The sequence below is a fragment of the Corvus cornix genome, chromosome Z (assembly GCF_000738735.6).
Source record: "Corvus cornix cornix isolate S_Up_H32 chromosome Z, ASM73873v5, whole genome shotgun sequence".
Taxonomy (NCBI): domain Eukaryota; kingdom Metazoa; phylum Chordata; class Aves; order Passeriformes; family Corvidae; genus Corvus; species Corvus cornix.
This window is the reverse complement of record NC_046357.1, coordinates 68397094-68413021: the sequence shown is the minus strand read 5'-3', so window position 1 is coordinate 68413021 and position 15928 is coordinate 68397094. Positions and strand designations below refer to the sequence as shown.

At 34.9% G+C, this 15928-nt stretch overlaps 1 protein-coding gene across 2 annotated transcripts in view; it reads left to right on the top strand.

Moving 5' to 3' along the window:
• MAN2A1 (mannosidase alpha class 2A member 1) overlaps window positions 1-15928 on the top strand; it is a 112049-nt gene that overhangs the window by 30149 nt on the left and 65972 nt on the right. For both annotated transcript variants that reach the window (XM_039566682.1, XM_039566683.1), the window contains exons 4-8: window positions 2286-2457; window positions 4151-4278; window positions 5764-5937; window positions 7027-7213; window positions 12411-12588. In XM_039566682.1, coding sequence (XP_039422616.1) covers window positions 2286-2457; window positions 4151-4278; window positions 5764-5937; window positions 7027-7213; window positions 12411-12588 — 839 coding nt within the window. The remainder of the gene's footprint in view (window positions 1-2285; window positions 2458-4150; window positions 4279-5763; window positions 5938-7026; window positions 7214-12410; window positions 12589-15928) is intronic.

Genomic DNA, 15928 nt, shown 5'->3' with positions numbered 1-15928 from the left:
TTTAATTTAAAAAAAAATTTTATTGTGTGACTCCGTGCAAAATTGAAGAGTCTCTGTAAGTCATTGGGTTTAGTGCACCACACCTTAGGAAGCATGTGAAGGCACTGGGACACACCCAGAGAAGGGCAGCAGAGCTGGCAGAAGGTCTGTCCTGTGAGGAGCTGCTGAGGAGTCTGGGTTTGTCCAGTTTGGAGAAAAGGAGGCTGAGGGGTGACCTCACTGCTCCCTGCAGCTTCCTGGGGAGGGTGTTTCAGAGGCAGTTGGCTAATGCTCTTAACATTTTTTTTTGGTCAACCAAGAAGTGGTCAGGCAGTTGAACTAGGTGATCATTATAGGCCCTTTCCAATGCAGAATATGCTGTTCTATTTATAAATAAATAGATGTATGGTAATTACATTTCAGAGGGCTTTCTGTTGGCTTGCAGCTAAGTCTGTGAATACCTGTAAAAACTTCCTAGTACTCTCTGAAGTGTGTTCAGTTCAGTGTGTTAACTCTGTTAACACACTGTTAACAGTTCAGTATGTTACACTCTTCCTCAGCGTAATGAACTGAGTATGTTAAAACAAAACAATCTTTCATTATAACACTTCCTACATCATATTGTATTCTTTTGTCAGCTGCTTTGACATTTAGCTTGATGTTTTAGTTAGCCTGTTTTCTTAACATTTTTAAGAATGTTTCAGAAGACTAGTGTAAATTTGCTTTTATTGCTGCAATATAAAAAGACTTTGAAATAGTTTATGATGATGATATATTGCTGTACAGGAAAATCATAGGATGTTTTTAATTTATCCTCCTTTAGTTGTGTGCTAGGATGATACTGTCTCTTGCAGAAGAAATTTCTTGATATAAAGCTATAAACTGGCAGTCTAATACATATGGATATTTTAAATGTAATTATCAGTAAAATACTCCTTTGATTTGTTGAAAAGTAAATGAGAATTGGGAAAGAATAATTGTCTATGTGATCTCAATTCTTTGAGTGGAAGCTTCTATTAAAAAAAATACAACCCAGGTTGAAATGGGAAGAGGTCAGAAAAAAATTTTATTACATATTCAGATTATTCATCAAATTTGTTTTCAGTCTTTATGAAATGATTGCATAATAGTAATTTACTGACAACTTTTTTTTTTTGTATTAAGCTATTTCCATTCCTCTAAAGAAAGTATATTTTAATTTTACGCTTTAAGCCTTCATATTAACTGCCCTGACAAAACGTATTTTCCCCCTTTAAGATAGATTAGACCCCACTTGTCTATCTGTAGAGAAACTTGTATTACAGGTGATGAGTCTTCTAGGTGCTAAACATTTGTAAAAGAAAAAATAGAATGACCTAGAACTTTTCCTCTGGAGTGTTATGATTTTATTTCTTATTTTGCAGATTAAAAACAGTAGCTCTGCATCTACCTAAGATGAATGTTTGAGGTTTTTTATCCCTAAAATGAAGTATAATATATCCTTTCTGAGTCAATAGTCAGACTTTATTTAATTATAAAGTTATTTTTGAATTAAACTTGAAAATTATTTTTTAGTGGTAAAAGTTTCTGCATTTATGTAACTTCCTTGAAACAATGTGATTTCATTCCATGACAGCCTAATCCTGTATCCTATAAGCAGACTGGCACTATTATAATGGTAGTGGCTCTGGAGAACTTAACTGGTAAATCAGAGTGGAATTACTAGTATAATATTTGTCTGGAGTGCAGTCTTCATGGTGTGGAAGCTTTCACAAAATCTTATAATGTGCATACATGACAAAAGCTGGTAGGAGCAGGAATATAGCACTTTACAGTAAGTAGTAAGCAGATTTAATTTTTTCAGTTAAAGTTACAGATTCTGGGAAGAAAGATGTATGTACTCTCTCATGCAAGGTATTATGGAAAGGCTAAAAAATTTTATGTAAGATTGTGAAGTCTGAAAATGTGGTTAAAATTTCTTTTTCCTTTGCATCTCACTGATGCGCAGTTATTTGCATCCATGTATTCTGTTGATCAAACTTTCTACTATGCACAGCATAGAAAAACTAGAAAGTGGAAAGCCTATTAATTTCCATATATTTATACATTTAGGAAATAAAACTTGTAAATTTTGTAAAAAGAAACTCCTTGAAAGTTTAGCACTTCAAGCTGTCCGTGGCACGTAAAGTTCAGCTTTTTAAGAACAGTCTTTACTTAGCTTTTTTCTGGCGTGTGAGAAGGAGCCAGTTCTCTCTGAGACTGTTCTCTGAAGAGACTAAGAAGCCAGTTCTCTAAAGAGGCTTTATTTCATATTTTCTTTTTCCTAGGTTGGCTGAAGACTTTTGATGATTACTTCAGAGATCAGACACAGCATATTTTAAATAACATGGTTATAAAACTGCAAGAAGACAACCGAAGGAAATTTATATGGTCCGAGATTTCTTACTTTTCAAAATGGTGGGATGGAATAGATAGCCAAAAAAAAGATGCTGTTAAAAGGTTTGAATACTGAATTTTTCTTCCATGTATCTTGTGTTGAGACTTTGTGTGTTTGACTACACTGTAAACTTGAGATTTCACCTGTGATGCAGAATTGCTAGAATAATTGGCTGCTTGAGTTCTGACTTTTTGGGCTTGGTTTAGTTTTCTCCCAGTTGCAAAATAGAGAAGTGAAGACAAATTACTGAGTTGCCTAAAAATTTGACTAAAAGTTTCTATGTACAACCATGTCATTCAAACTGTAATGGATAGTGATTATGATCTTTATTTGAAGTCACACTAAGGTATTTGCAACTAAATAAATACAACCTTTCCTAGTAGCTGTTTACATATGGTATTTTTTCCTTGTTATGATACATATGAAGATTTTATCAGATTTCTGTTTGCATAAAAATTTGTAAGGATTTTTTGTGTTTAAATACAAATGTTTTTTATAAACATGCAGCTGCTTTAATGGTAAAGTAGTATGTACTTTACACCCTTGCTCTTCTTAGTAATTTTTAAAATCACAAGTCAAAATGGAATATAGAAGTAAAAGGTTTACCTAGCCATTGAGACAAGGAAGGAGGCTGCTTGGATAAACTTGAAGTAAGGATCTTGTTTGGGGTTTTCAAAAAGCAGGGATATTTTTTTCTTATTTTTACTTGGCTTTAAGACAGGATCCAACAGTTGTTATTTCATCCTTGTGATGGCCTCCTTCTCATGCCCCTCTTCAAGATGCGGGTGTTGCAGTATGCATTAAGTCTGTGAGATCACAGCTGCAAAGGTTAGGTAAAGGTGGAAATCTTGGAATCTAGGTAAAAAACTACTTGTTTAAAAATTTATGTGCAGTGGTTGAGTATTACAGCACAGCTGTGTGGTTTTGTGACATTAAAAATAACCCTGGGAACGCAGTAAACAGTAAATGAGAATCACTAAGGAACTGTGTCTTCTCTTCAGGGGAATCAGGTATTGGTTAAGCTGCTGTAAGACTTGGAGAAGCTACACTTGAGATTATTTTTGTTGCATGCTTTTTTGTTACTCTTATGGGTATCATCTGTGATGGGACTAAGTTTTGATGAGTTCACTGTATTTTTTTCTTGAATTCATTAAGCACTTCTATGCTGTTGTATACAACATAAGTGCTGAAACTGTAGGGACAACCTGATGCTGGGATCATCATCTTTATGTTCACTGACAATAGAGAGACTGGGCCATCCTGTGACCTTTTTCAAGAAGGCATTTTAATGAGTGAGATGTTCTGAAGCCTTTGTAGATACAGTAAACTTCGAAGATCTATCAGCTCCCTAAAACTCTAAAAAGAATATTAGATCAAAGATGGGGAGATATTAGCAGCTCTTGAAATGTGCAGTGTCTAGGCATCTTGGTCAGCTGGCCTTCAGTACTGTGGCACATACATTTTTATTTTTGTAATCTATGCAGGAAACAGCCTTCTTCCTAATTTAAAAAAAATCTAATGTGGCACATGCAGTAGAGCTAGTTTTCCTTGCATAAGGGCGTTAAAAACTTCACTGTTCAACACTTCATTTTTTCCCTGTTTGATTAAAGAAATATAGTCCAGTGATGGAAGTAGCACAAACAATTTAGATTTTGGCATCAAATTGCTGGAAAATGCCTGTTGATTATACAGAAATTGATTTTAAGAGTGTGTTTTCATATGGAAGATTCTGAATATGATTTATGTATTTTTCAGGTTAATAAAAGATGGACAATTTGAAATAGTAACAGGAGGATGGGTCATGCCTGATGAAGCTTCTGCTCATTATTTTTCTTTAATTGACCAACTGATAGAAGGACACCAGTGGCTAGGAAAGAACCTTGGTATGTACATTGATCTAAGATTTAACTATGTTAATACAAGAAGTCGATAGGAAAATAATTTTTTTTTTAAATTTCTGAGATGCTTAGAAGGCGCTCTCTTTACTCTGCTTTTCTGAAACACTAAATCACACCGTTTAAAGGAAGCTGTAGGATGAAGTCTAGTATTTGCCATTCCTCTTTGCAGATAGAAGTTTCTGGACAAAGTGTATTTGAACTATTTTATGTCATAGCATTTTGTCTTGGTCAATGTAAGACATGCGTATTATATTGGAATAACCGAATATTAACACTAGATCATGCTGAATTTTAGATCCCATGTTTGGTATCACAAATCGTCTTCAATTGCCCTTTCTGTCTTTTAAAAATTATGATGAAATTCTTAAAATTACTTAAAAGTTGATATTTCTTTCATGTGTTTGGATCAATTCTGTGGGCTCTGAATTCATTAGCTTCTCTTTTATAAGGCTTTAAAAAAATTACAAAATTTAGTTGTAGCAGCAGCAGCAGTAGTAGTAGTAGTAGTAGTATAGTATAGTAGTAGTACAGTAGTAGTATAAAGCCTAAACCCAATGTAATGTTAGAATTGGGAATTACTGATTGCAGTTACATTGGCTGAACTGTTTTGCTGGCTTTGGGATGTTCTTTTGTTTAGTTCCGTAAGAAGAGAGAAACTTTTTTATATAGAAAATATTTGTACAGTGATTTTAATAATAAATTGAGATTATTTCATCCAATTAACTGAAATTATTTTGGAAAGCTGTTTCACTGTTTTTCTTAGATTGCAATTTCCATAAACACAGCTTGACATAATTGGAGGGGGAAGGAAGACCTAATGAAAGGGTAATGCATTCTTTACTGTGGTTTTTTTTTGGAAAGACAGTAAAAAGTGCCAAAGGAACCATGTTGATTAATTAAAAACGAATCAGATGTAGCTTCTTTATTTACTAGCATGAAGTTCAGTGAAAAGAGTATTAATCAACATGATTCTATTGATCAACAAACTAATAAATCAAAAGAAAATTTAGTTCTGAAGCCAAAAAAGATTAACCTTATTTAAATAACAGTGAAATATCAACAAGCTACCTCATTAATCCATCCACATCCATTCATTTTCTTTCAACTTTCTTTTCCTATTGTACCGTCTGTAAACTACTTTAAGTGAAAGAAGATATGTATTTAATTAATGATTCCAAATAAAGATGTTTGATGCAAAATTGAAACAGCATAGCAACAAGGAGTACTATTTTAAAGTTTTTTATTTTGTTAGAATGCCTTGTTTATAAGATATTTGGTTTTTTTGTTTGTTTGTTTAATGGTTTAATTCTAGTTTGTTAATTCCAGGGTTCTGCAGGAGGTTTAATACCTAACTGGGTATATAATCTTGGAAATGTTATCTTTAGTGCTCTGATTTGAATTATTGGAATGATTTTCTTGGAGTGAAAAGTAAAACTTTCTTTCCTTTTTTCTTTTTTCTTTTGTCAACAGGAGTAAAACCAAAGTCTGGATGGGCAGTTGATCCATTTGGGCATTCACCAACAATGGCCTACCTTCTGAAGCGCACAGGATTTTCCAATATGCTTGTGCAGAGAGTTCATTATTCAGTTAAAAAACATTTTGCAACACAAAAGACACTAGAATTTTTTTGGAGACAGAACTGGGGTATATGCTCTTCCTTTATGTCAATTTATTTTGTTAATTTACACAGGTAAAATATGAAGAGAACTCGAATAAGTACTATGGAAATATTTACAGAGGAGATTTAGCAGAGTTAGTCTAGACATGAAAACTTTAAATTGCAATCCTGTTTAAAAAAAGCCTTTCATCTAGCTTAAATTTAGCAGATTTTTTTCCTTTTTTTTTTCCTCTTTGAATAACAGAAAGTGGAATGAGAATATCTGTGCATTAGGAAAGGCGCTAAATGTAAAAACAATATTGTTGCTATTGTTCCTCTGATCTTCCTTTCTTTTCACTTTCATTTTTGCTTTTACCTTCTCTTGTTTTTTCCATCCTCTCATACTCCTTGCAAGTGTACACAAGAAAAGTAAAAAGGGTGAAAAATTCCTTTACTTGTTTTTTACTTTTTTTCTTCCTCCTACTCCTTTATTTCCTACTATGTGGAAATATAGTGTAGGAGAAGGAACATTACAACTAATTCAAATATTGTGCTAATGAGGCAGTGACAGCAGGGTGATTGGCTTTTGCTTTGTTTTCTTTTTGGTTTTGTTTTGATGTTTGGGTTTTTTCAATAGTTGTTTTAATCCACTCGCAGTATAAAATATGTGTTTTATTACCTCAAAAATTCTAAAAATCACGAGGTTTACCTGGGTAAAACACACCTAACATTTGTCCCTGTCTTTCCCAATCACCTGGTGCTTGACTAGAACATTCCAATCTTGACTGTATCTCTTTTTTTACCCTCTTTATACATATAAGGTATATATATATACACACATATATATATATATGTATATATATATACATACATGTGTATATATATATACATATATGTACATATATATGTATATATATATACATATATATATATACATACATATATATATATATGTATATATATATATACATATAAGGTAGATTCAAGTTATGGATATTCAAAATAAGAAATTGTCTTGATGTGGTATTTTTCCAGTGCAATTCTTGGACTGATTCTTGGCAGGTATGTATGGGAGTGATTTACTTTTGACAAATCTGAGAGGACTTATTTTAAAGTTTTACTCTATTTTATTCCAGATTTGGGATCCAGTACGGATATTCTTTGTCATATGATGCCTTTCTATAGCTATGATATTCCTCATACTTGCGGCCCAGATCCGAAAATCTGCTGCCAGTTTGATTTCAAACGGCTTCCTGGAGGAAGAGTAAGTTGTCCTTGGAGAGTTCCACCAGAAGCTATTCATGCTGGAAATGTTCAACACAGGTACAGTTTTTACATACTCCTCAAGGAAATAACTTTAGAAAAATGTAATTATGCTGGTCAAAGATGACATCTGGCATAGCTTGGTGAATTTAGTTCTGCTGTGGTTCAACCCCAGTGAGCAGCTCAGCTCCACTCAGCTCACTGTCCCCATAGTGGGGTGGGGAACAGAATCAGAAGAGTAAAATGAGAAAACTCATGGGTTCAGATGCAGGAGAGGCCTTGGCGCTGTGCAAGCCCTGCTCAGAAATAACAAAATCATCTCTCTGTTGTCAACCCTGTCAGCAGAGCAAACACAGATCACAGCCCCATACTGCCCACTGTGACTCTACCCCAGCCAAAACCAGTAAAAGATTTTAAAAGAAGCTTGTTATGGCTAAACAATACCTATTGCATAACCTGGTGTTTGCTGCTAAGTTGGTAACATAACTGTCAGTGAAATTAGAGGAAAAGTTGTAGTTAAGGAAAGGGCACTTTTAAAAATTTTCTATTCGTGACACATGAGTCAGTGTCTGAATGACAGTCAGAACACAGTCATCTGGTTGTAGTCATGTTACTGGTTTACTGTGTTTTTTGTGAATTTTATGAACACTGCAAGTTCCCTGCAAGTGGATCATTTTGGGGCAGCGTGATGTGTGCTGTAACTACAAACAGTGGTATATTTCCTGTGGTATATCCTTGAAAAACTTGGCAATCTGTGGCCTAAGTTTTGTGAAGTGCAAGCCGTAAGTTAATCTGATTCCTATTTCTTTGTCTCCAGGGTGGAAATACCTGTTCCTTTGTGCCCAGGGTGGAAATTCCTATTAACCTCAGTTCTAGTTTTCAAGTAGAAACACAGAGTTTTGCCACAGTTAAGAATCAAATTTACACTCCTACAAAACTGCTTCTCATTTTTGGGTGACGGGTGCAGAGGGTGGAGGTGGGGAGCTGGGGAGGGAGAGTAAAGGAAGAAAAAAAGGAAAAAAGAGAAAAGAAAGGGAAGTAAGTTAAGCTACCAAAGGTTTTTCCAGAAAATGGTTGTGTTCTATGGTCCTGTTGCTATCTTCAGGCTTCAAACTATACCAGGTTTCCAGAGTTAAAAGTTGAGGTAGCTGTTTACAGTTTGTGCAAATTGCTGAGCATAACAAATGTATTAAGGGTGACTTTTTGGACCTTGATGCTGAAGTTTTAAAGTGATGATGTGATGATGATGCACTGCTTGTCTACATGTCAAGTATGCATTGCTTTTCTCAGAGTATAAATTTTGACAAGCGTCATGAAAACTTCACTTGAACAAAATTCAATTACAAAATATTACTGAAGATAAAACCAAAATTAAACACAATACATTACAATTGCTGTATTTAAAGGTAGGAATTGGTATGATGATAGGAAAAAGTGGGGTTTTTTTGAAGCAGAGAAATGAAAGATGATGGTGACAGCAGAAAAGTAGAAAAAATATGACACACCCAGTGCCTATTGAATGTGAAGGAAAGCTCATATGTCATTAAATCAAAGTTGTAAAAAAAAAAATCTTGACAATATATCTCAATTAGCTGAGACAAATATTTGCAGAAGAGCAACAGCTTGTTTAACAAATACCTGAAACATAGAGGCTGTAAATAAAATGTAGAGTATCTGCTTGGAATAGTCTTTTTAAGGGTCTTGATTTTTAATTATCCTTAATTCTTGTGCTTTCTAGATGCAACCTTTGCATTAAAATCTAAATTAGATCTTGTAAAAGAAATGGGTTTTCACATGTCAAAGCATATTACAGAATAAGATAAATGGGGGCAGGTATGTAGTGAACATATGATCAAGTTAAAGTGATTATCATCTCAGTATGGTCTCTGAAACTTAATATTTTGCATCAGCTTTTTTAGATAAAAGCAGTTTTGATGTCTAACAGGGAGTTGAAACAGCAGTATGCTGTATGATACCTCTGGGAAAAGTAAAACTAACACATGGTGTTTGAGTTAGAAGCCTGGATTATTTACATTTGGAACACTGGAACTACACTTCTAGTGTCTAGTTTCAAATAAATCCACTATAATGCAGGAAGTAGTGTTTTGATGGAGAATGCTAAAACACTATGTGTGTTTTATGAAAAGTTGGAATATTGTAGACAACCAAAAAGTTTGTTGATCTGACCTCTGTAATAACATGTTTTACAATTGTTATGATGAGATGTATGAGTTCCAGAACTGAAAAATCTATCTTTGTATCATAAGTTTTCCAAGGTTACAGGTTTGCAGCAGACTAATTAATCTACCTCTTATCTCTGATTGCTTTAAGACTAAAAAATACAGAAGATTCATGAATTTGAAAAAAGTTGATTAATTTGGAGACTAGGTTTAGATTGCTGACCTTTCTTCAATGCCAAAGCTACAACAAAATTAATAAAACCCAGATCTTGAATACTCAGCTGGGACTGTTGCTTTTGATTTCTATACTATTAGGGCCTTATATATGCATTAAAGAGATGCTGAGTTGAAAACTTCAGACTAGTAGTTGTTGGATTTTTCATTGCCTTGCCACATAAGTTGTGACTTGGTAAGAAGGAATGAAGCAGCAACCTAATTGAAAACCTGTACTTGTTTAATTACACTTCATAACACCTTAGGTTATAAAGACTACCCTTGCACTTGCCCTGATTTGAAGCTGCATCCTTATCCATATGTTTGAATGCTGAAGCTTTTTGCACTAGGAAGAAAAAACAGCTGTTGTATTGGGGGTTTTTTTCCTGGGTTGTTGAGGTTTTTTTTACCTTGAATGGAAATGAGTTGTTAGCAGAAGCACAGTTTGTTTCTCTCTGAAGCATGGAAATAGGAGAGAATCTGTACTGCAAGTTATGTGCTTCAGAGAAGCAGTAGAGAAAGGACTTTCCTCTTCACCAGCTACTGTTCAAGAGCCCAGTTTTGCCCTTCAGCTTTTTTCTCCTTATGGTCACATTGTACAACATGCAATTTGTGTTCAGAATTACACTGCCAGATGGCATTGGGGGTTAATGTTTGTGATTGCCTACTTCAGGTGGTTGTAGCTCCTCTTCCTTTAACATAGAAAGGGGTAAAACCAGCCATGTTTATTGTTTTGATATGTATTTACTCAAATACTTGGTCTTGCATTAAAAGAAGACAGTTCTGGTACAAAAAGGTTTTCTTTATTTGTGAAAGGTCTCAAGCATTCAGTGATAGTCTGAAAACTTGAAAACAAAAGGTTTGTCATGTCTGATCTCCTGCTTCGTTTTCAGATTTTCATTCAGATAGGCAGGATAAACATATCAAAATGTATCTAATTCTGTTTCACTGGGGAACAATAATGGGAAAATATTGATGACAGTCACTGGAATCTTTTTTTTCCTCCAGAGGTGTTTTTTTTTTCTTCACCATGCTCTGTCTGGGGCTTTCTGCTGGCACTTTCACATTCCTATATGAATTAATGATTTAGGAAGTTATTTGAGAGAAACTTAGAAGGATATACCTGAATTGATGTTCTTCAGTGTTTTTGCAATTGAAAGTGGTTTGGAATGGAGGAAGATCTTGCCATCCCCTTAAAAACATAGAATAATCCCACAGTTATCAGTACTTTAAGAAATGGAGAGCAGCAATACTTACAAATTTCACAGGATGTTTGGAAAGAAACCAGAGAAGGACTTTGAAGAGAGATGTCAGAGTCAAATATCCTGTTAACTGTAACCTGTATTTTTCAAGAGACTCAACACTAAAGTATGTTTTTAACCATAGCCTATATGTGGAAAATTTGAGTTAGACTGGCTCCCTAGAAAGAAGCATTGCCAAGTCTTGTGTTGTGGCTGCTGTTCTGGTAGCTGTGTGGTGAGGAAGCTTTTGTATTTAAATCTTACAACCTGTTGAAATCATGGAAAGTATTGATTGGTAATCTGCACTATAAATCCAGTAATAGACAGGGGGCAGGGTAATGATAGCCACTGGTTGGGTAAATTGTAGTCTCATTAGAACTTTGTGGATCCTTAGCTAAAGTTAATGTTGTGGCCCCGTTCTCCCTCCAGAATACAGTCAGACCTTGTGTTTACACAGTACTTTTGCAATCTGATAAATAAGTAAACCCTGACATGCGGTTCAAAGGAAAAGGGGGTTCAAATATAATGGACTAGAATTTTGCATAAATGTTTATATAGCAGTTCTTCAAGAGTGTGAGTTGCAAGGTGATTTTGCTAGATCGTCTATTAAAAAGACATGAAGAAACAAAAAAACCTCATTAGAATCTGAATTTTCTGCTCTTTTGTCTTTAAAGCCTTGAAATTTGTATTTCTGTTTTCTTAAATATGTTACTATGGTTTATATTTCCTATGGGAATTATTTACATAATTTTAATTAGAGGGTATCAGCATCTGAAGATGCTGATAATAATTGTGACTTGAAGGGGGAGGGTTGAAAATGGACTTTTTCAATAACCTAGATATCAGACTTGTGATTCTTAATATATTGCTTTTGTGGAACTGATAGTTTACCCATCCTAGAATTAGTAGGTGCCGAAGGATAATTCTGCAGCTTTCTTCTATGTGTGCACATGTGAGTATTTTGTTTCCGAGTTGTTTGGGGTTTTTTAAGGCCAAAAGCATAAAAGCAGTGGATTTAATTTTTCAGGACTCAAAGATTCAAGAGGGATGGCTCTAAGGCACATAAGAAACTGGCTGAATGGAGAACAGTGATTTTTAGCAGCAAACTTCCTCCTGAATTACTTGTTTTATTTACAAGGCTGGAGTTCCTCAGAGATTAATTTATGGGCAGTTTTTCTGTCAAGGACATGAAGACATGAAGCAAAGTATCAAAGGAAGGTACCAGAGGGGATGAGAAGAGCTTGCTTATTATTGTAAATAGGAGCTGGAGAGGATTAGGATTGTTATCTAAATATAAAGCAGGTAAACATGATTTGAACTGTAGGTTAGTTTTGGCACAGGCACAAATTGGTCCAGACTGCCCTACTGCTTGAGATGAAGCTTGATAAGCTTATTGAAGGATTTAATTAGCATGGTGTTTGCAACAGTAGTAGGTTGAATATGGTGTCCCAGTAGGGAGAATTGCATCCAGCTTTTTGTTACAAAATGGGATAATGGAGTTTAGTATGTCTTGTTTAGGGTCATCCTAATGCACAACTTGGTATCTAAGAATTGTTTTGCCAAATGCTGACTTTTTTCCCTCTGTCTTCCTAATAATTGCTCTTCTCTTTTTCTCTCCTCAAGGGCTTGGATTATATTAGATCAATACAGGAAGAAGTCAAAACTTTTCCGTACGAAAGTCCTGTTGGCTCCACTTGGGGATGATTTCCGCTATGCTGAGAGCTCAGAATGGGATCAGCAGTACCAGAATTATCAGAAGTTGTTTGATTATATGAATTCTCGTCCTGAGTGGCATGTTAAGGTAACTACAACACATTTTCTGGTTTGTGGAGAAAACAGTATTTCCCAAAATTCTGATATTCTTCACGGAAAAAAGAAATTGTTGTTAGGTTCAGTTTTTGCAACTGCAAGACTTAATATATTATTTAGCAATAGATTGATGTGTCTTGGTAGCTTGCTCACTTTTTTTTTTCCTTTACTACCTTCTCTCCCCGCAAAACAAAACCTTTGCTATTAATAATACCGGCTTGAAAACTATAGATAGTTTCCAAACCAGATTAATTTGGAGAGCAGCTATTAGGTTTTTAATTGTTTTCTTAGTGCTCCTGTTTGTTTTCACAGGCTTCAGGTATTGTTACTTACGACTCACAAGATTTGTTACTTAAAACTATTGTATTTTCTTACTAGAAGTTCAAGAAAATTTTGCTGCTTTATTTGAGTCCTCTTGGTTTTACATCCCAAAACAAACCAAAAAGTCTTAAGAGGTGCCATTGCTGGCACATGTGGTAAAATCTGAGACTGACCTGGCTACAAAAGGACTGAGTATACTAACACAGTTATCAGATGAGGTACCACTTCAAATCAGCATTTATGTGTGAGAGTTAAAACACACATTCATATGCTCTAATGTGTAAGCTGATGGCCCTAGAGACTTGTACTATAGATGTTCTCTGTATTCAGACAACTTTTCATCATCTTTCGACATGACAGTAACAAATGGGGGACCACAACCTTGGGTTTTTTGAGTGTCACCTGAGAGTGCACTGTTGCTGCTTTCACATTCGGGTTTTTATAAAAACCTGGTCTGGTATCTTTCGTGTGGTTTGTGCATGCATCTGTTTTTCCTTATCTTTTCTGAGACCTTCCCTGATTCTTCCAGCTGTGCATTTGACTAGTGCCTATAGTATGTTATTACTTTCTGCTGAGTTCTGTGCTTGTGTTCTGCCAAGATGATTTCTTGGGATTATATCTTATCTGAAAACTGGATTTTATGTGTTTCCTATTGGATGTAGGCGACATGATGTATGGTGAAGGACCACTACGTCTTAGTGGACGGAGATACACCTGGAGAGGGCTCTTCAAATTTTTTTAAGTCTAAAGCCCATCTTTTAAAACTTAAGATTGCTGCTATCACTTGCTTTATTTCTGTCAAAAATGCATATACTGTACAGGTATACACTTTGGTACTCTTTGGATACTAACAGCAACATATTTTCTGTAGTTATGGCTAACCAGGGCTGGATGATTTTGTGGGGCAAAAACTGAAGGCTGTAAGTCTGAAGTCATTCTTCAAGGACCAGTGCTGTCCTGAGACATCTGAAAGTTCCTTTTTGGAAAGGTTCTGTTCAGCCCATTGTCAAGGATTCTATCAGTCCACTTCATTAGGCTAGGTGTGCCCATCTGGAATTGCATTAACCCTTGGTTCCCTCACAGAAGTATCCAGCCCTTTTTCTGGTTTTTAATACCCACACAAAAAGATACAAAATCCTCTTTGTCTACCACTTCATACCTAGGATATTTTTGATCAGCTGGAGCATTGTCAGCATCAGAGCATTTCTCCTTTTCATTTTATTCAGATACTTAGGTTTTTCTCTCTCTGTTTTTGTTGTTCTTTTTTTCTTTCTTATTTGTTGCCTGTCTGATGGGGTATTTTTTGGTCTGTTTGTTTTTCTGGTTTGGTTTGATTATTTGTTTTGTTTGAAACTGATGTCATTTATTCTTGAAAATTTGAGCTTAGATGGAGAACTTCCACACTCTTCTGCACTTTCCCTAGTGGAATGTACCTCCACAGGCAAGTAACAGGACACGCTCAGCTATGTAAGAACTTAGATTACATAAAGGAAGAGTTCACATTTCTTCCTGAAGTGCTGAGATGCCTGGTATATTACTGCTTACACAAGGGAGTGCCTACTCTGCCTTTCTGATCTGAAGAGAGATTTACTCTTTCAGACAGCTCTTTGTGATGTTTATCTAGTGGATATGTCTTTTACCATTGAGATTCTCCTGCCAGCCACTATTCTGATCTAAAAGTATGTGGTACAGCACTGTAAAACATACCTATTTTGCTCTTGAGGAATTCAATCTCCCATTCAGAGATCTCCTTTGCATCTATTATATATAAATTAAGCTGAGTCTTTTTGTATGCCAATAGAAGAGTCAACCAGGCTATTTCACTGTTCCATTCACCTGATTTTGATGCTTCCACTGGTGAGGTTCTACTCCTCTGATTCAATGCAGAAGTGAGATCATCTCTGTGTTTTCTCTTGGTGTATTGTTTTTGGTTTTTGTTTTCTACTTGTAGGTCCCTATGATAGTGAGGGAAAAGACCAAGTATGCCTAGAAATAAGGCAAGGTTTACTAATGGTGGGATTTCAGGGGCAATATTTATCTTTCTCTGCTTTACTGCCATTTAAAGTGGCAAGTTACCGTATTGTATCCACCTAACAAATACTTGGATGATCTGAATGACTTTGAAGTGAAAGTGTTTGGGGTTTTTTAAATGATTAAAAAGTTTAATTTTGTTGTCACAGTGATAGTCTGATAGTCCTTATATTCCAAGTCACTTTTGAAAGATTTTTACTAAAACTTGTTTTTGATGCTGTAAATTGTAGCATGCTCATTGTATGCTTATTGTTAAAAATAATAATAGTAATAGCAAACAAAGGTACTTGATATTATCATTATAACTTAAGGTGAGGATACTCCTGGTAAAGTAATGTGATCTTCTGTTCCAGCTTCCTTTTTTTTTTCACTTTCATTCAAAATCCAGTTTGCCATTTATGCCTTCTTTAACAACATTTCTTAATACTAACAACATTGGTATCAATCATTTATTTTTTCTTTTTTTTTGTTGTGCCCCTAAAGCTTGAGGATACCATTTTTGACCTACCCGGTAAAGATCTGCTATTACAATATCTTAGCATTTTTAAAAATGACCAGAAGATAATGAATTTATTTTTTACTCCCACATGTTACATCTCTAACTGCAATTTCTTTGTACAGAGTTAAAAGGACCAGCTTCTGAAAGGAAATGCTAATTTTGTTTTGATCACTAGTCATCTTCGTTAAGCAAGATCTGGAGCACAAGAGAGTTAATTTTGAAAAGACAGGATTAGGAGAACTATGCTTTTGTTACATTACACTGTATTTCTTATTTAGTCCAGACAGCTACTTGGGTAATATTGAGGTATTATTTAGCTTGTGTATAAGAGACTTACTTGTAAGACATGAAACAATGCTTCACTTACTTCTTGACATTTAGATGTTATTTTATATTCATAAATATTTATAAATATTTATAAATACATATTATTTATATTCATATTTATATTTATATTTATATCTTTAAAAAAAAATCATAT